Source organism: Equus quagga, chromosome 12, assembly GCF_021613505.1.
Source record: "Equus quagga isolate Etosha38 chromosome 12, UCLA_HA_Equagga_1.0, whole genome shotgun sequence".
NCBI lineage: Eukaryota > Metazoa > Chordata > Mammalia > Perissodactyla > Equidae > Equus > Equus quagga.
This window is the reverse complement of record NC_060278.1, coordinates 72,867,264-72,885,693: the sequence shown is the minus strand read 5'-3', so window position 1 is coordinate 72,885,693 and position 18,430 is coordinate 72,867,264. Positions and strand designations below refer to the sequence as shown.

The 18,430-nt window shown below is 38.4% G+C and overlaps 1 protein-coding gene across 2 annotated transcripts in view; it reads left to right on the top strand.

The window, feature by feature from the left end:
* Window positions 1–18,087, top strand: part of NDUFAF5 (NADH:ubiquinone oxidoreductase complex assembly factor 5) — a 32,046-nt gene extending 13,959 nt beyond the window's left edge. Inside the window, exons 6-11 of one of the 2 annotated variants that reach the window (XR_006891121.1) lie at window positions 276–315; window positions 3,047–3,244; window positions 9,411–9,471; window positions 14,695–14,791; window positions 17,282–17,365; window positions 17,716–17,763. Coding sequence is in view for 1 of the 2 variants with exons in the window: in XM_046679067.1 (XP_046535023.1) it covers window positions 276–315; window positions 3,047–3,244; window positions 9,411–9,471; window positions 17,282–17,365; window positions 17,716–17,798; window positions 17,972–18,064 (559 nt within the window). In the remaining variant the exon portion in view is untranslated. Of the gene's footprint in view, window positions 1–275; window positions 316–3,046; window positions 3,245–9,410; window positions 9,472–14,694; window positions 14,792–17,281; window positions 17,366–17,715; window positions 17,799–17,971 lie in introns of those variants that run through there. The other variant, XM_046679067.1, reaches the window with a different exon arrangement.
* The last annotated feature ends 343 nt before the right edge of the window (window positions 18,088–18,430 follow it).

The window sequence follows — 18,430 nt, the reverse complement described above, 5'->3', positions numbered from 1 at the left end:
CTGGCCTGATGAGCGGTGCCATGTCCGCGCCCAGGACCTGCACCGGCGAAACCTCAGACTGCTGAGGCGGAGCACGTGAACCCCACCACTCGGCCACAGGGCTGGCCCCCAAAATTTTTTATTTTAAAACTTGTATGAAACTAGTCAGTGAATTTTGATATGTAATTTCAGGCTTCAAAATTAACACCTTTTTTGTAGCTTGTCATTATACTAGAGGCAATTATAGTGATTAATTAAACGAATTAAGCTAAAACAAATGTGTTTTCATATTGTAGTTTGCACTGGGTGAATGATCTTCCTAGAGCACTTGAACAGGTAAGAACCTTAATGTTGATTGTAATAGCCTGTGTTATTTTATTTATTATTAGGAACTTAGCATTTGTTTCAGTTTTTATACAGAAAGTTATAGATGTTTCTGTTTTATAGTTCTGACAGTAGAAAATGGAAGCAAATCCAGTATTTATTATCTTCTGTGGGCCAGGTACACTTGCTGGCCTTTGGCATATTAGGAAGTACAATGATTGACTCCCTCCTTCCTGGGAATTCAAAAAATCTAATTATAGAGATGTTTTATCTATTTGTGAAAACTTTAATAACTTGTACAAAATGATATTAGAAGACATTTTCTATATGTGTTTCTTTTCTTCCTTTATTACCTATAAATTTTTTGTGGGTAAGAACTTATTTGTTTATATTTGTATCTTCTCCATGAATGCTTAGAGAATGCTAGGTAATGTTTGTTGGTTAACTTTTATCAGGTGATAAGGCAGGTAAGGAGTAGGTAAAAAATTGTGTTCAGAGGAAGGAAGGAGATACTGTGGCTTGGAATGGCCTAGGAAAGCTTCAAGAGGAAGGAATTACTTGAACAGGGCCTTAGAGGACAGGTCAGATTTGGAAAGAGAAGGCGTTCCAGGAAGGCAGAATCACAGGATAGATGGGGAGGTACAAGAGCTTCAGGAGCATGAAAGGACAAAGAGGAAGCCTGTTGGAGAATTAGCTTAGTGCTGAGAGATGAGGCATATTGGAACCAAATTTAGGAGGACTTGGGTCACACTTAGGAATTCAGAGTTTATTCTTGATGCAATTCAGAGCTCCTGGAAAATTTGAAAGAGGAAAGTGACATGATTAAAAAGCTAGTGGGCAGTGTAATAACTACCATATCTTAAGCACATACTATTTGCCAGTCATTGTGCTCTGTTTTATATATGTGTTAAATAACCCTGCAAGATATCTTCATTTTGCTGATTAGAAAACTGATTCCAGAAGAAGTTGGTTAAATTGAAGAGACTATTTTCAGTGGTCCAGTCATGAGATAAACTAAATCTAGGTGGCAATGGTAGGCGTTAAAAGGAAGGTAGGGATAGTTAGGACTCTGCAAAGGAAGAATCAACAATTTTGTGGCTGGTTAGAGCTGAAGATCAAAGAGAGGGAGGAGTCAAGGCTCACCTTAAAGTTTTGAGTCTGGATGCCTGGGAGAATAATTAGTAATAGTAGTAGAAAGAATGGTAGAGGGAGTAGAAAAGATAAAGGGAAGAGAAAATGGTAATTAACAAATATAGCAATTGGAAAGAGGAGTTAGTTTGAGAATAAGTGTTGTGTGTGTTGGATCTGTTGGGGGGATCTATTTGCCAAGAGACAGATGTCCGTGACATAGGCGGTTGAACATGAGTTTAGAGTTCTGGGAAGATGTCCGTGCTAAAGATAGAGATTGGAAAGTCATCCTTTTGAAATCCAGGGGAATTGATAAACTCCCCGAGTTAGAGAGAAGCTGCAGAGAGTTGAGGACTAAATCTTAGTCTCTATATTAGACTTTGGTGACAAGAGAGGGAAGTAAGACTACAGGGGCAGAAGGGAAGAAACCAAAGATTTTACAGTTGATTTGCTTATATACTGTTTTGTAATTACTTCATAATATATTAAATATAAATTCAAGATGGATGCTTTGATTAGAAGCGCCTACTCTGATTTGGATTCTGGTTTACTTTAGAATCCTCCTTTTCCTGTAACATTCCTCATTGTTGGGAATAGTCACAGTCAGACTAGTTACAGATTGTAGTCTAAGAGAGTTAGTGAACAAACATTGTGGTTCTCAAATTCACTCTGGCCACTATTTTGCTGAAGTTATCAATTACAAATTGTTTTTGTTTTAAAGCTGGAAAATAAGTTAGATACTTCTCCTTAAAAAAAAAAATAGTGTGTTGCTAGGTTAATGTTGTGAATTATAATGGTTTCTCTAAAAATTAGCTTTTTCTGTGTAATAAGACACCATAACTTAGTGATTTAAAACAACAATTCATTTAGCTCACGATTTTGTAGTTTGGGAATTTGGGTAAGACTTAGTTAGGAAATTCTTCTGGGTCTGGCTTGGCTCACCCATGTGTCTGTGATCTGCTGCTAGATTGTCTTGGGGCTGGCTGGTCAAAGATGGCCTCAGCCAGGATGCCTGGCTCCTCTCTGCTCCTCATGTCCCTCATCCTTCACCAGGCTAGCTCAGGCTTGTTCACAACATGGTGGCCTGACAGGGCTCCAGGAGAACAGGTGGAAGCATGCAAGGCTCTTTGAGACCTTAGCTTGCCGCTAACACACTGTCACTTTCACTGCATTCTTTTGGCCAAAGCTAGTCACAAGGCTAGCCCAGATTCAGGGAGGGGGAAGTAGACTCCATCTCTTGATGGGAGTTGTTACAAAGTGACATTTCAAAGGGCACAGATACAGGGAAGGTTATGATTTTTGCAGTCTACCATACTTTACAATTGCAGTATTTTTCTGATTATAAAATTTGTCTATTAGAAAATTTGAAAACATAACATATTTTATTGATATCAATACTATCAATGAATGTATTGTATCTTTACAATAATGTTATACTGCATCAACTTTCTGATAGTTTGTTGCCTTAGATGTTATTTATTAAATTATCTCATTATTAATTTGACAAAATAAGAATGGTAATCATAAAGTATTGATTGCGCCACCATATATTTATTCGATTAACATTTTTGTATATAAAATTTTGAATAGTTTTGTTGTCTTGTATTTATTACAGATTCATTATGTTTTAAAACCAGATGGAGTGTTTCTTGGCGCAATGTTTGGAGGTGACACACTCTATGAACTTCGGTGTTCATTACAGTTAGCAGAAACAGAAAGGGAAGGAGGATTTTCTCCACACGTTTCTCCTTTCACTGCTGTCAATGACCTAGGACATTTGCTCGGGAGAGCTGGCTTTAATACACTGACTGTGGTAAGTATCAAGAGGATCAAGTAACCCATTAATTACACAGTTCAGAAACAACTTCTCATATGAAAGATAGGACACTCTGGGTATTGATGGTGTTGTGGAAAGGTTTTGGCTCTCTCTCTCTCTCTTTTAATTGAGTTTGTATAAACTCATCTTGATTGACACAAGCTAGGAATGTAAAATTTTTAGTTGTTACCTGAATAGGTCACATCACTCCCCCCACCCCCTCCAAAAAAGGACCTCAGTTAACAAGGAGCCTATTTTCTAAGACATACTACTCCATCTGAATCTTGAAATGCAGAGTTAGGTGTAATAGGAGAGCTAGAACATTCCAGATAAGAGGGAAAAGAGACAACACTACCTCTACTACCAGTCCTCAATTGAAATAGTGCCATATGAGGCAGAAGTGAGAGAATATGCATTTGCGAGGCCTAGGGTAGATCAAGGTTAGAGAAGGTAGGACATGGACTACACTCCATTAGGGCTGGAGAGATCTGGAAAGAGGACCCTTAGGCCGTCAGGGCAGCAGGGTAGAGGAAACATGGAGTCAGCATGGTACAGTGATGGTATAGGGTATTGGTGTCTGACAGGTATAATTTGGATCCTTACCTTGCCCTTTTACTGGCCGGGGGAATTTGTTGGATATGCTTCACCTCTCTGAGCGTTCATTTAAAAAAAAATGCAAATGTCACTCACTTCAGGTGGCTATTAGTATTAAATAAGATAAAGGGTGTGAAGTGCCTGGACCATGGTAGATGCTTAATAAATATTAATTTCTACCTTCCTCTCCCCCCAGCCCTCCCCCCCAGGACTTTGCGAGCCAAGGCTTCCAACAGGAAGTCATCTGGAGAGACTGATTGCTCCCTTCTAACTCTCTTCAATAGAAAAGTCATTCTAAAAGATGTCATTACTGTCTTCAGAGATTGATTGAGTAGACTTGCCATGATTTTTCCAAACCCCTCAGGCCTAGAAACATTTCTAAACCTGATTAGAGGAAATAGAAATTTCTTGATGAAGAAAGCTTCTCATCACATAATTAGAGATGATAAGCTTTAAATTAAAATAACTGTTTAAGGTGATTTAGTGTGAATCTATTTCGTAAACCAACCAACCAAAAGTGGATTGTCATATCCTTTCATGTTTTGATAGAAAGCAAGGGGATAGACCCCCAGAGCCCTTAATGTTGGAAAGGGGCTTCCAGGGAATGGAAGAGAGACAATAGGCTAGGAACTGATGACAACCCTTAAATGTGTCTAGGGTTGACCTTTTGTAAACTTTTAAATGGGCTGAGTCAATAGAAACTGCATTCTGAGACGTTGGGCAGCTAGAAAATGGGCGAACTCTGCTTCACATGACTATTCTGCTTTGTAATTTAATATAGGCAATTTTATGTTTAGGGATCACTGTATATTTTTAATATATTTTAATTATGTAAGTAATTACACAAATATATTTTAATTGTAAACATTAAACCATATAGATAAAGTGAAAGTTTGTCATTCTCCCATAATCCCTAAAATCTTATCTCTCTCTTTAACAGTTATCAAAACCCTAGTTCAGGACCCCTCTACACACTTAAAATTATTGACGATCTTAAAGAGCTTTTGCTTATGAGGTTTATATCTATCAATATTAACCATATGAGAAATTAAAACTGAATTTTTGTGTTTATTCATTTAAAACTAACAATAATAGGGGCTGGCCTGGTGGCGCAGCAGTTAAGTTCACACATTTCGCTTTGGTGGCCTGGGGTTCACCAGTTGGGGTCCCGGGGGGCGGACCTGTGCACTGCTTATCAAGACAAACTGTGGCAGGTGTCCTACATATAAAGTAGAGGACGATGGGCACAGATGTTAGCTCAGGGCCAGTCTTCCTCAGCAAAAAGAGGAGGATTGGCGGCAGTTGTTAGCTCAGGGCTAATCTTCCTCAAAAATAAATAAATGAAAGTTCAAAATAGTATTTAAAAAACTAACAATAATATTACATGTTAACATAACCTATTTTTTGTGAAAAAGAACTATTTTCAAAAAAGAAGAAGAATGTCATTGCTTTATATTTTTACAAATTTCTTTAGTGTTTGGGGTAATAAAAGAGAACTAGATTCTCGTCTGATTCTGTGTTCACATCTATTGCAATATCACATGTCACGTAACTTCTGAAAAATCCCATTGTATACTCATGAGAGAATGAGACGTGAAGAAGTCAAAAAACATCTCATTATTATTATGAAAGTAGTTTTGACTTTGCAGATCCCCAAAAGGGTCCTGGGGAGCCCAGGACTCTCCAGACCACACTTTGAGAACTGCTGCCCTAGAGATAGCTACCATTATCACTTTGGTGTGTAACGTTCCAGACTTTTTTAAACAAGAAATACTTTACTATATGTAGACACACATACATATGTATGTATTTCAGAAACTTATTTTTCATTCTTCACAGTATTTAGAGAGTTTTTAAAATGAATGTGGATATAGTTGCCCTTCTTCTTAACTTGTGCATGTTATTCCCTGGTGTGAATGTACCACAATTTTATTTAACTGTTTCTTTCATGAACGACATTTAGGTTTGTTCCAGTTTTTTTTACCAATAGAAATAATGCGGAAATGAATATCCTTCTATTCTGTTTTCATTTATTTATTCTTTCTTATAACAAACATTTATTGAGTACCTTCTATGTGCCAGGCACTATTCTAGATATTTGGGATACAGCAATGAACAGACAGAAATCCCTGCCTGATATTCTTGGATTTATAGAGGGCCTGTCAGTAGATTGTAGAGAGTCCAGTGACACTGGGACGTTGTTTGTACACAAACTTGGTTTTTGTCTTTTGAATGTGGAGGAAGGGGCCCATAGTTTTCATCAGATCTTGAGAGAGTATTATGACTGAAAATAGATCAGAAACTACTTGTTTAAAGCATTAATGTCTAATATTTACTTTCCTTATAATAAGGAAAAGATTATCCTTATAGTCCACCCTCTTAAGAGTTGTCTCCTGTATTGCTATGTTACAAACTGAAGTGAAAAAAAAGAATTTCTGACTGGGAATGTAATGCCACTGAAAAGTGTAGGGGGGAATGTAAGGGACATGAGTCACACAGAGAAGCATAGTGCAAATGTTCATGGGGTGATGTTAAAGAATTTGTGCCAGATCATACAGGTTAGGCAGCAATATTAGGGGAGTCAAAAGTTGTTGCCTATTAAGAAAAAGATAAGACTTCTGAGTCATCAAAAGAAAGTTAAATTATGTTAACCACATGCAGTTTTTTACAGTTATAAAGTGGGTTGTGCATTTTAGAAAGATTTCTACTAAAAACGTTTAACCTGAGCGGCCAGCCCAGTGGCATAGTGATTAAGTTTGTGCCCTCCGCTTTGGCTGCCCGGGGTTCACGGGTTCAGATCCCAGGCACAGACCTACACACCACTCATCAAGCCATACTGTGTTGGCATCCCACATACAAGATAGAGGAAGATTGATATGGATGTTAGCTCAGGGACGATCCTCCTCAAGCAAAAAGAGGAAGATTGGCAGTAGGTGTTAGTTCAGGGCCAATCTTCCTCACCAAAAAAAACAAAAGAAGAAGTTTAACCTGACATTATAGTGTTTAAAAGCCTACATTTCTGTTAATTGGGAGATCTATTAATTCAGAATATCTTCCATATTCTTCTCCACAAATGAGCTGAATGACTCAAACATTAATATAATACAAAAATATTGATGTAGAGCCTTCTTTATAGTGTGTGAAATTAGAGAGTTGCTGATTTAATAATAAATCTATACAAATTTATTCCTCTTTTAAGACATATACAGTGTCTCTAAAGTGCTGTATTAGCATTGTATGCTAATTCATTTTCTAAAACTCCCATCCAAAAAAGCTTTTATATAATCGATTATACAGGTTTATGTTGCATATGACATATGGCAATGGATTTTTATTTTTAAAGTGAAATCAAGTCAAATTAACATAATATATTTATGTTTATATAACCCTCTTAGTGAATTATTTTCAGAGTTAATTGGCATTCTAAATGAAGCTCATTTCTTTTAGAGTAGAGCTGCCAGTCTAGTATATTAGGAGAGAACAGCAGATGTGGTTCATCTTAATTGAGAAGGCTTTTGACAAAGCTCTTGTGGTACTCTTTTGACTGAGATGTGCTTGTAGTTGGTTTCACTGAAGATTTTTTTTCCCCCAAAAGATATTGCTTAATGACTAGGTATCAGTCTGGAAGGAATTTTGTTTTTAATCTTAGGATCTCTTTTTAAAAATAGTTAATGTAGAAGAGTACATAGAAGAAATAAGTGGGCTGCCCAGGATGATCTTATAAAAAGTGCACACACAACCTGATCCATGTATACATTTTTAAAAAAAGGAAATAAGAAAATGTATAGAGAGAATGAAATAAATAGAGCAGGTCTAAGGTGAAAGCAGTCTCCTCCTCCTGACTTCTGACAGCCGTCCCCTCCCCAAAGATGACCTTTGTTAACTGTCTTGCACATCCTTTCAGAACAGTTTTTCCATGTAGACCAGAATATATTTATATAGCTAACCTCCATATGCAATAATATATACACTCTTGTTTTTCCTCTATGTACTCTTTTGATTTTTTAAGTCAATAATATATCTTGGAAATCTCCTTCTACAAATATTTATCTCCCACATTCTTTTTTAACACATGCATAGTATTTCATTGAATAGATACACTTTATTTAACCATTTCTCAAATGGACATTTAGATTGTTTCCAGTTTTTTTGTTTTTTTTACTCATTCAAGCAATGCTGCAATGAATTTCCTTTCACATAATCTTGGCACATCTGTCAGGCCAGTTTCTAGCAATGGAATTGCTGGGTCAAAGAATCTGTGCATTTCAAATTTTGATGATAAAGTCAAATTACTCTCCAAAAGGTATCATAAATTTACATGCCCCATCAGCAGTGTATGAAAGTTCCTGCTTATATTTTTGTTTTGTATCACTAAGGTTAAAAACAAAATAAAGATAACTGTTCATTTTGTTTTGCATTTCTTTAGGAATTAGAATGGGTGTTTTTGATGTGTTCTTTTGGGTTTTGTACTTGATTCTGTGCAACATTAAAGTCTAAAATTGGGAAGAATAGTTAACACATTAGGTAAAGTTACAGAACATAAATCTAGACACTTCAAAAGTGGGTAGTGCAAAGAAGATGAAGTTTGAGATACACGCAGCTTTTTGATAGCAAACTTGAAAAAAAAGAAGTATGTATCCTGTATTTAGGGCTAGTTTTCAATATAGACAAACTCCTACATCTTAGTGCTTAACACAGAATTTTATCATATCACAGCCCCACGCTGGCTAGGCAGCCTGTCTCCATCTTGTAGTTGTGCCATGTGGCCTTTGCATACTCTAAGGTCACCACTACAGAAGAGATAGCCTGGGAAAGGCTCATTAGCTCTTTACCAACTTGCTTCCCCCCACCCCTTTTCTTTGGCCATCAGTAATGTCTGTTTCAGGCTGGAAAGTGTCAAGGAACACCTGGATATTTGGGGAGCATCAGTGGTCTCTGCCACTGTACTAATAGTAAATTCCTGTATCAGTCTTCAAAAGGGGTAGGGCATCATTAACCAATAGTCATTTGAAAAATAGTGTATATGCCAGTAGTGTGCCCACCCCCTAAACAAGCCAGTGCAGTATTGCCGCATTATTAGAAGTAGAATGAATACATCTTGGGAGATGACCCTGTTTGGCTTGATTCTGGATGCCACATTTTAGGAGAGAGATTGATGTTGCCGATGTACAGAGAAATGTAGTCAGAACATGTAAGAATCCATAAATTTTGTCTAGAAATTAACCCCCATCCCTAGAAAATTATGGTGTTTTGGGAGACTTTTCAAAGACTTGAAGAAGAGGGTAATGGTTTGCAGAGTACAGAATAGACTTCCTCTGTGTTGTTCCCAAGGAGAAAACTGGAACCAATTGATGGAATTTTAGGAAGATTTCTCATAGAATAGTGAATATTTATTCTGCAATTTGAAATCTTCATAAATCAAGCATAAGCCAGATGACATCTGTGAAGAATGTTGTAAGGAAGATCCCTTTACCGTGAAAGGTTGGTCTGGTAATCTCTACGACCTCTTTTCAAATCTGGATTTTTTGTGATGATTGTCAAATGAATATTCCTTTTTCTTTGTAAATAGGACACTGATGAAATTCAAGTTAACTATCCTGGAATGTTTGAATTGATGGAAGATTTACAAGGTAAGACACTTTAAAGGATTTTTAGACTCCATTTAAGAGTAATATTTTGAGAGCTGACTCTGGCAGGCACTGGGGGTAAGCATTAGGGATATTCTGGGTAAGGAGAAAGCAGACTGTCTTCATGGAGCTTCTAATATAAAATGGGCAAAGCGGACATCAGGCAGCTGCCACAAAGATAAATGTTAAATTAGAATTGTGGTAAGTGCCATGATGTAGAGGTTCATAGTGCTGTGACTGCCTATAAAAGGATGGCAGGACTCTCTTGAAGGGAGCATCTGAAGATGATTGAACACACCAGTGACTTCTTCTAGCAACAGTTGGCAGCTCAAGTCCAAGCACAAGAAAGCAGCAGGTAGTTGGGTTAGTTTAGGAGTGAGGTTTGTAAAAGGGATAGGTCCTGGTCAGAGAGAGTCAATGAAGTCTTGTCTGAGGAAGTGATGATTGTGTTCTGAAAAAATGAAGATGAGGTAACTAGGTGAAGAAGGGAGGGAAGTGAGTCACAGGCAAGGAGAGTAGCATGTGCAAAGGCCCTGTTGCAAGAAAGAGCATGGCAGAAACTGAAAGAAGGGCATTTTGGCTAGACTACAGGGAGTAAAAAGAAGAGTTAAGTGATTAAACTAGTAGGTAGATGGGGACTAGAGATCATGCAGTAGGGTCACATAGTCCTTGTTAAGATTATGTGTCTTTATCTTAAAACACCCTTTGAGGCAGTTTAATGAGAAGAGGGTAGGAGGGGGTTCAGATGTCAGATTTGTATTTTGAAAAGAATGGATTGACAGATAAACTCGTAGGGAGACTTATTGCTGTAAAGCTCTGTGAGAAATGATAGTAATTTGGACTAAGGTGGTGGCAATGGAGAAGGAGAAGTGAATGCATTCTACGGATATTTAGAAGGTAAATTTGACAGTTGCTGGTAGATTATATGTGGGCCAATGTAGGGGAAAGACATTTCAAACATAACTGCTGTGCCCACATAACCAGATACATGGTGCCCTTCATTGATCAGGAAGCAGTTGAAGAAGACCAAGTATGGGCAGGGACAGCTCTTGAGTTCATATTTGGGTATGTTGGGTTTAAAGCGCTTTTGAAATATCTGAGAGGAGTTGTCAAATAGGCAGTTGGGTATGTGGGTATATAGCTTAGAGGAGGCAACTGGCCTGGTTAAAAATTGTGACTCATTTGTGAATAGGTAGTATTTGAAGCAATTGCCTAGAGCAAGAGCATGGAGGGAGAAGAGAAAGTGGCCTGGTATTGATCCTTTAGGAACCTAATGTATAGTGACTGCATAAAAGAAGGAGGAACCTGCAAAGAGACTGAGAAGGTATAGACAGCAAGGTATTAAGGAGAAACAGCAAAAAAGTCTAGAATTGCCTAAACCAAGGGAAAGAGTTCAAAACAAAGATGCATCAAATGCTGCTGAGAAGCAAGATACATACTGAAAAGAAAATCCACTAGATTTAGGAACAAGGTCATTGGTGACAGTGGTGGGAGCTCTTGTTGGAGTTACGGGAGTAGATGTAATGGGAGTAGGATGAGGACTAAGTAGAAGGTGAGGGGCTGGAGACAGAAAATAACTACTATTCTCTCAAGAAGTTTGACTGTGAAGAGATGTGAGATGGAAAGGTTCCAGGTGTCAGAGGGGGTGAGCTTTTTATTTTGTCTTCTCTTAAGATGTGAATTTATTTAACTGCTGATTGGAAGAATCTAAGTGCTTCCATGGAAGTGACTCTAGAAGGGAGAGAAGGGATGTCAAATAGCTGAGAAGGTGGAAGGGGCTGAGATACGAAGACCTGGGGGAGGGATTGACCTTGGATAAAGGGAGGGGAGACTTACAGAAGGAACGAGGGAGGGTTAGTGCCACTGGACATAGGTGTTTATGTCTGATAGCAGGAAGTTCCCATCTAATGGATCTGTTTTCTTTGTCAAACAGAAAATAGGGTCATATACTGAGAATGAAAAGATCAGAGGTTTATGAATGGAGTGGAGCGGATTTGAAATAGTCATTGTAGAGAATAGGAAGCTGAATTGATCAGGGAAAGTTATAAAATTTGAAGGGTGCATCTGAAGTTGGTCAAACGCATCTGTGACTTTATCCAACAATAGTTGGTAGCTTAGGACAAGGCACAAAACAGATAGTTGGGTTAGTTTGAATTGGGGCTTTGCTCGTTGAAAGTGACAAAAAGGCAAAGACAAAAGATAATTCCAAGAGTGTAGTTGAAATAATAGCCCAAAGGATCTGAGCTGGAAGAAAGAGGAAGTAGGGGGAAAATAAAGAATGCGCTAATGGATTGGGAGAAAGCAGAGGAGATGTGCACAAGCGATCCCAGGGTGGTCAGAGAATGATCATGATTAAAGTACCTGAACATGCTTGAAGGACAGGAGAATATGGTCAGAAAATGGGACATTAGAATTGATGATTTTGAAAGTGAAGCAGTTACAAGTGATAACTCAGTCTCGGACATGTGACATGTGTGATGGCAGAGGTGGAGTGATGGAGAAGTCCATTAGTGAGGAGGAGACTAAAAAATCTTAGAGGCTGTGGTACTTGATGGTTATTAACACTGAAGTCACCAGAATGGTGGCAGGACTTGGTGCACAGAGGGAAACTGAGCCAGGTGCCAAACCCTTTGATGAAAGAAGGGGGACTAGGAACCTGATGTCACAGCAAGCAGGAATGAGAGAGGGTTATGGCCAGATGGTATGGATCTCAGCTGGGCAAGGGTTTTTAATAGGGTGGAGAAGTAATGGCCTGAAGAGGCTTTGAGGAGCAAGAGGAACACACACCCCACTTCCTATCCCTAAAGAGGTGAGCTATGCGAAAGTAAACTTCTACTGAGAGAACTACTGGAGAAGGGATTTTTCTCAAAGGAGAGGCTCAGTTTACCTCAGGAGAGTTTATGAGGTTATTTTTGTATTACACAAATGGCACAGACAGTTTTGATGAATGGGGGAAGCTGAATGGATTAAAGGTGTCTTCTATGAAACTGGAACTACACTTACGTAGGGGAGCCTTAATTTGGATCCCGAAAAGTTAATAAGATGATTTATAGTTTTTCATGAGCATTGTTGCACTTGCTTCTCTCAATAGCCCTCTGGTAACTACTTTATCCCTGTATTGCAAGAAAGAAAAATTAGGCCCAAAGAGAATGCTTGTCTGTTAGTGGAAGAATTAGGTGCCAAACTCTTGCCTTCTTGACTCCTGCTCTAGCACTCTCTTAACTGACTCTGCTGTTTTTTTGTAGCTACTCATTTGCAACAGATCCATTTAACCCATTATCTAGCCTCCTCTGAGTACGGTGCTTCTATCAACTTTGCAAGAGGAAAGAAGTGTAGCTGAAAACTTACTATTGTAGTTACTTTTCATTCATTATAGTTTAATACAGGGATTGGCAGCCTTAGCATGCATGCCCAAGATGACAGGGGACCAATAATAAATCACATACTGCCTCCCCAGTGCTGCCCCGAGCACTTGGTTCCCCCTGATATAATCACAGAGCCCCTTCACCTGAAGACTTGAGAGATGGTGGTGGGCTGGTGATTTATCATTCAGACTCTAGTGATAAAAATATTTTCCAAATACGCCATTTGCTTTTGTTCTGCTGTAAAATAAATCCTGCACTCATGATTCATTTCAAGAAAGAAAAAAGAAAGAGACTAGAAATTAGACCTATCAATTGGAAAAGGTTACTGCCCACTGATTTAAAAATATAGTTTTTACCCTGTTCTAGGTGCGATTCTGTGAGGTTTTCTAATATCCTAATTTTATAGATGAGCAAATTGAAACGTTGAGAAGTTATGTATCTTGTCTATGGTTTCACTAAATCTGGAGTTATGACTTGAATCCAGAGTCTTATACTGCATTCAGCGAAGTTAGCATAGATCTCTAGTAAAATGCACTAATCTCAAGTGTATAGCTGCTTGTATTTTTAACCACTAGCCAAACCAACATATATAATATTTCCAGCCCTCCAAAGGTTGCCTCGTGCCCCTTCCCAGTTGATGACTCCCTCTTCCCTTAAGGGTTTTAAATAGGTCATTATTTTGAAGAACAGTTGCCTAATATTTACCTTTAAGAGGCTTTGCCAGTGTTTGTCTTATTTTTACTGTAACACCTTTTACATAAATCGTGTGTTTTAGTCTTTGATACTTCTTTATCCTTAGGAGGATTAAGAGGAATTATCTAAAGATAATTTGTAAAAGTGATATTTAACTAAGTAGATATAAACATTAACTGGTTGATTTTGTATTCATTCACTTGCCATTTACTGAGCATCTACCACTGAGCCAGTGATGGAAATACATAGTTCCTGATCTCAGGGAGCTTATGCTCTAGTAGAGAGAAAGAGAGACTTAGGATAGACAGACATATGCATTTAACTGTAAAATGAGATCACTGTTTTATAAGCACAGGGAGAAACACAAGAGAAAAAGTCCCTAAATCTGCTTAGGGAGTGAGGGGTGCTTTTGTGGAAGAGGCAGCATCTAAGCTAAAATGAGTTTGCCAGGAGAATGAACAGGTGGGTGCAGGTTGGGGGGGGGAGGGGCGGGGTGGAGAGGACATTGCATTCCAAGCCAAGGAAATGGGTTGTGTAAAATGATAGAGATGTAAGAGGATGCATACTTCCTTTACTTTCCTAGTTAGGAAGTGTACAATAATTCACTATTGGTTGAACATGTAGATTGGGGAGCTGATGGAAAGTGATGCGGGATAGTCCATCAGAGGCTTCTAGATTCTATCAGGTGAGCCTTGTAGTGTCTTGGAAGAATTTTGCACAGAGAAGAGACAGTCGGGTTAGTGTGTTAGAGAGTTCACCCTCCAGTGTTGTTTATGGGGCATATCTTATGAGGAAGGTAAGACTAGAACTAGCATGGTTAACTTCTCTTGCTACACATCAGGAAATTGAGGCACAGAAAGAAGTAACTTGCAGGATGACGTATTTAGAAAGTGGTAGAGCCAGGATTTAAGGCTAGTGTAGCAGCCTGACTCAGATCCTGAAATCTCAACCATTCTACTGTGAAAAGGTCAGCGGCAACTGAGATGGGAAGAAGAGTGATCGGGGATGATGGGAGGAGCAGAGGAGCTTGGGACATTTTCAGGTGTGGTGCTTTGCAGACTGGAAGATACTACCTTCAAATTGGTTTTGGTAGCTCACGTTATGTTACACTTTTTTCTTGATGGTTGTGGTGTTTCTCATTTAAGCTGCCATTATTATTAATTCACAGAAAACAGTCCAGAACGTTGACCTAATTTTACAAAACAAGTTGCATATCAGCTGATGAATGCATGAAAAGTTTTGGAGGCTTTCACAGTAGTTTTAAGGTAAGTTCAGTTATTTTTTTAGACAATACTCAGTATTGTTCCTAGTAAACCATAATAAATTAGACTTTTTTATAAGCAGTTGAACTTACCCTTAAAAACACTGTGAGAGTCTTAATTACCTGCTTCCCAGATTTTTCTGTTATCCCAAAGCCCAGAGCTGGTCAGAACTCCCCCAATGTGTTTCCCATGTGGTCTTCAGTAAAGGTCTACCATGATGCATCATGAAGTATTATCATTCCATTTTGAAGATGATAAAACTGAGTTTAATAGAGGTTAAATGACTTTGCCCCAGGTTACCTAAGAATCAGAACTGGGATTGTGATCCCAAAGTCTAGACTCTTTGCACCACATTACACTGCTCCTTCCACAAGGAGAAGGGAAATTTGATATGGCTGTGCACTTCTCTTGTGAGAGAAGGGAAGTTTGATGTGCTTTGTACTTCTCTTGCTCTCCCTAGCAGCAGAATTTCTAACTATGCTGTACAGTAGTGCTCTTGAATTTCTGTCTCAGAAAGAGTATTATGCCAAATAATCTTAATTAGTATATCCTAATGCCAGTTATTTAGAAGGCATTTTAAAATTTCTAGTGCAGTAAATATTTACATTAAAAAAATTATGGGGCTGGCCCCATGGCATAATGATTAAGTTTGGCATACTCCACTTCAGTGGCCTGGGTTTGCTGGTTCAGATCCTGCACATAGACCCACACCACTTGTCAGCCATGCTGTGGTGGCGACCCACCTGTAAAGTGGAGGAAGATTGGCACAGATATTAGCTCAGGACTAATCTTCCTGAGCAAAAAAAAAAATCTGTTTTCCATTGGTGTTGCCTCTATTAATTTGTAAGTCTGTCATAGCAAGGGCAGTTAAGCAGAAATGAAAGCACCACAGCCATCATCAAGAATAGACTCTTCCAATATGAGTTCCAGTTTACCTCTGATCTCTTCATATAGTTGATACTCACTATGTAGGAGAATGTTTTTAAATTAGATTATGTAATGAGTCTAAAATGTTAGCATTAGAAGCCTTTAGAGATCATCTAGTCTGACCACCTTACAGACCCAGAGCGATTGGTCTAAGAGTATCTATCTGCTCGTGATAGCAAGAATAAGAACATCCTTCTTCTTCATGATGATTAATCTACTAGTTTGTATGTCTATTGTTCATCATGAATTGGGGCTCTTATACTCACAGGTTGCGGGACATGGCTTTTAGTATCAGAGAACTATTATTTTACGGAAGAATAGGAACCTTTTGGGATTGGAAAGAAGAAAAAGGGTTACTTATTACAGCTCATTTGTTGATTGTTTTTAATAAGGTCGTTAAAAACTTGGGAGATTATTTTTAAGCTTCTAAAGAACACTGATATTGGGAAGTTTGTTTCTTTTGTCAAAGTAGAAAACCAAAACTAAGAAACTGATTTTTGATCATCTATATTGAGAATAAATATAAAAGATTTTACTTTTGAAACTTTTAATTTTGCAGACTAGTTTAAAATAAGGCCATTCAAAGTAATTTTAAGTATATGCATAAAGAAAAATCAAATATACAACACTAATTTTTAATGAACAATAGAATAATATTAACCTAGCTTGTAGCTACCAGCTGGAGGGAAAGAAATCTAAAGATAAATTTTAAAACATTAAGAGAAGTGCCCCTGGGTTGGCCCCGGTTGCCTAGTGGTTAAGCACAGAGGTGTGCTCTGCTTTGGCCGCGTGGGTTTGGTTCCTGGGCGTGGACCCACACCATTTGTCTGTCAATGGCCATGCTGTGACAGCGGCTCACATAGAAAATAGAGAAAGATTCACAACAGTTGTTAGCTCAGGGTGAATCTTCCTCAGCCAAAAAAAGAGGAAGTTTGGCTACAGATGTTAGCTCAGGGCGAATCTTCCTCAACAACAACAAAAAAAGTGCCCCTGAAAAGAATGCACATAGTCTTTCTTAATCTGAGATTGGTAAAATATTGTAAAATCTGAAACACATCGTAGTTTTGGTACTTTCTAAGGAGTCTCAAACCCCTCTTTCAAGTTTCATGATCTTGCTTACATTTATGGCTTAGAAGGAGTGAGGCATTGTAGCAGTGTCCTGTCTTCCTTCGAAGGGCAGCTAAAAGGGACATAAAATGTGACATCCTTGGAAAGGCACTTGCCATTTTTTGATGACTCCCCTGGAGGGCCAGTCGCCTTGCTTTTGCTCAGCTGGCTTCCTAATTTAGACCACTGCTGGCAAGTAAAGTGTGTTTGTGGGGCTTGCCGCCTGAAGTTTGACTTCTTCACTTGTCTTAATATCCAGAAGCTTCAAGTAATTTACCTTAGAGTCACTAAGAAGCCTAGCTACAATCTGAGAGGGAAATGAGACTATTTAGGTTATTTTATGTGACTATTAGAGAATAGAGGTGGGTATACTGTTGGATGAGATGAGTTAAATCTGTGATATTGAGCTGCTCAGGGTATTTGCTGAGTTATCAGAAACTGCCTGTGGTGTGTTTTTAGGTATGGGGGAGAGCAACTGTGCTTGGAATAGGAAAGCCCTGCTGCACCGAAACACGATGCTGGCGGCCGCAGCGGTGTACGGAGGTAAGGGGGCTGCCCCTGCTCTCCACCTCAGCCTCCTGAGGAACTTGTGTCCCATCGTGTTTATCCCTTCAAATTGCCAGTGCTTTTTCCTTTTTTGTTAAGGCGCCATCAGATTTCTTGTCCTTCCTTTCAAAACACAGATCCTGTAGCTCCGTATCCTTTTTCCAAACAGCCCTTACTATTTCCTGACTGTCCTCTTCTCAGGGGTGAGGATTTGTTATGTGAGACGTTCTCAGGATCCTACAAGTATCCTAATACCCAGTTCTCTTTGGAGGAGATGACTTTTATTGAGCAGATTTTTCTTCCTACTTGCCTTTTTTTCAGACTTTAACCCTTATTTGTCTTTATAGAAATGTACAGAAATGAGGATGGTTCGGTACCTGCCACATACCAGATCTATTACATGATAGGATGGAAATACCATGATTCACAGGTAACATTATTAAGACAAATCACTTTTCTTAGTGGGTTCATGTTTCTATTTACTTTTTATTGTTTATTTACTTAGGGTGGGGGATTTGTTGTTAACATAAGACAGCATTAAGGGGTTTAATTAGAGCTGTATATTTACTTATTTCTAATATCTTTAATCTTTATCATTTTCAGGCAAGACCAGCTGAAAGAGGTTCGGCAACTGTATCATTTGGAGAGCTAGGGAAAATAAACAGTCTTATGTCCCAAGAGAAAAAATCACAATAAATATTTTATTCAATGGTAATGAGTAACTTTCATATCTAAAATTATTATATTTTGAAGCAAGAAGCTTACATAAGCCATTTCCTAGCAGACTTTTCTAATAATTAGAATACCTAACACTACATCTATATTTAGTAACCATTTCAGTGTCATGTGGTTTCTGTTTTCTTATGGGTACTGTTATGTAGTGATTTGAGTGCCTTATTTGCAGATTCAGCCCAAAAAGCAAGAAGATATTTCTTTGAAAAATCCACAAATATGTTCATATATATAAATGCCTGAGTGGATGGAAAAACATTACTCATGCTGACATTTTGTCCCTTTTTCCTTTTCTTATCTTTTGTTATTTCTGTGAGAGGACCATAGCCA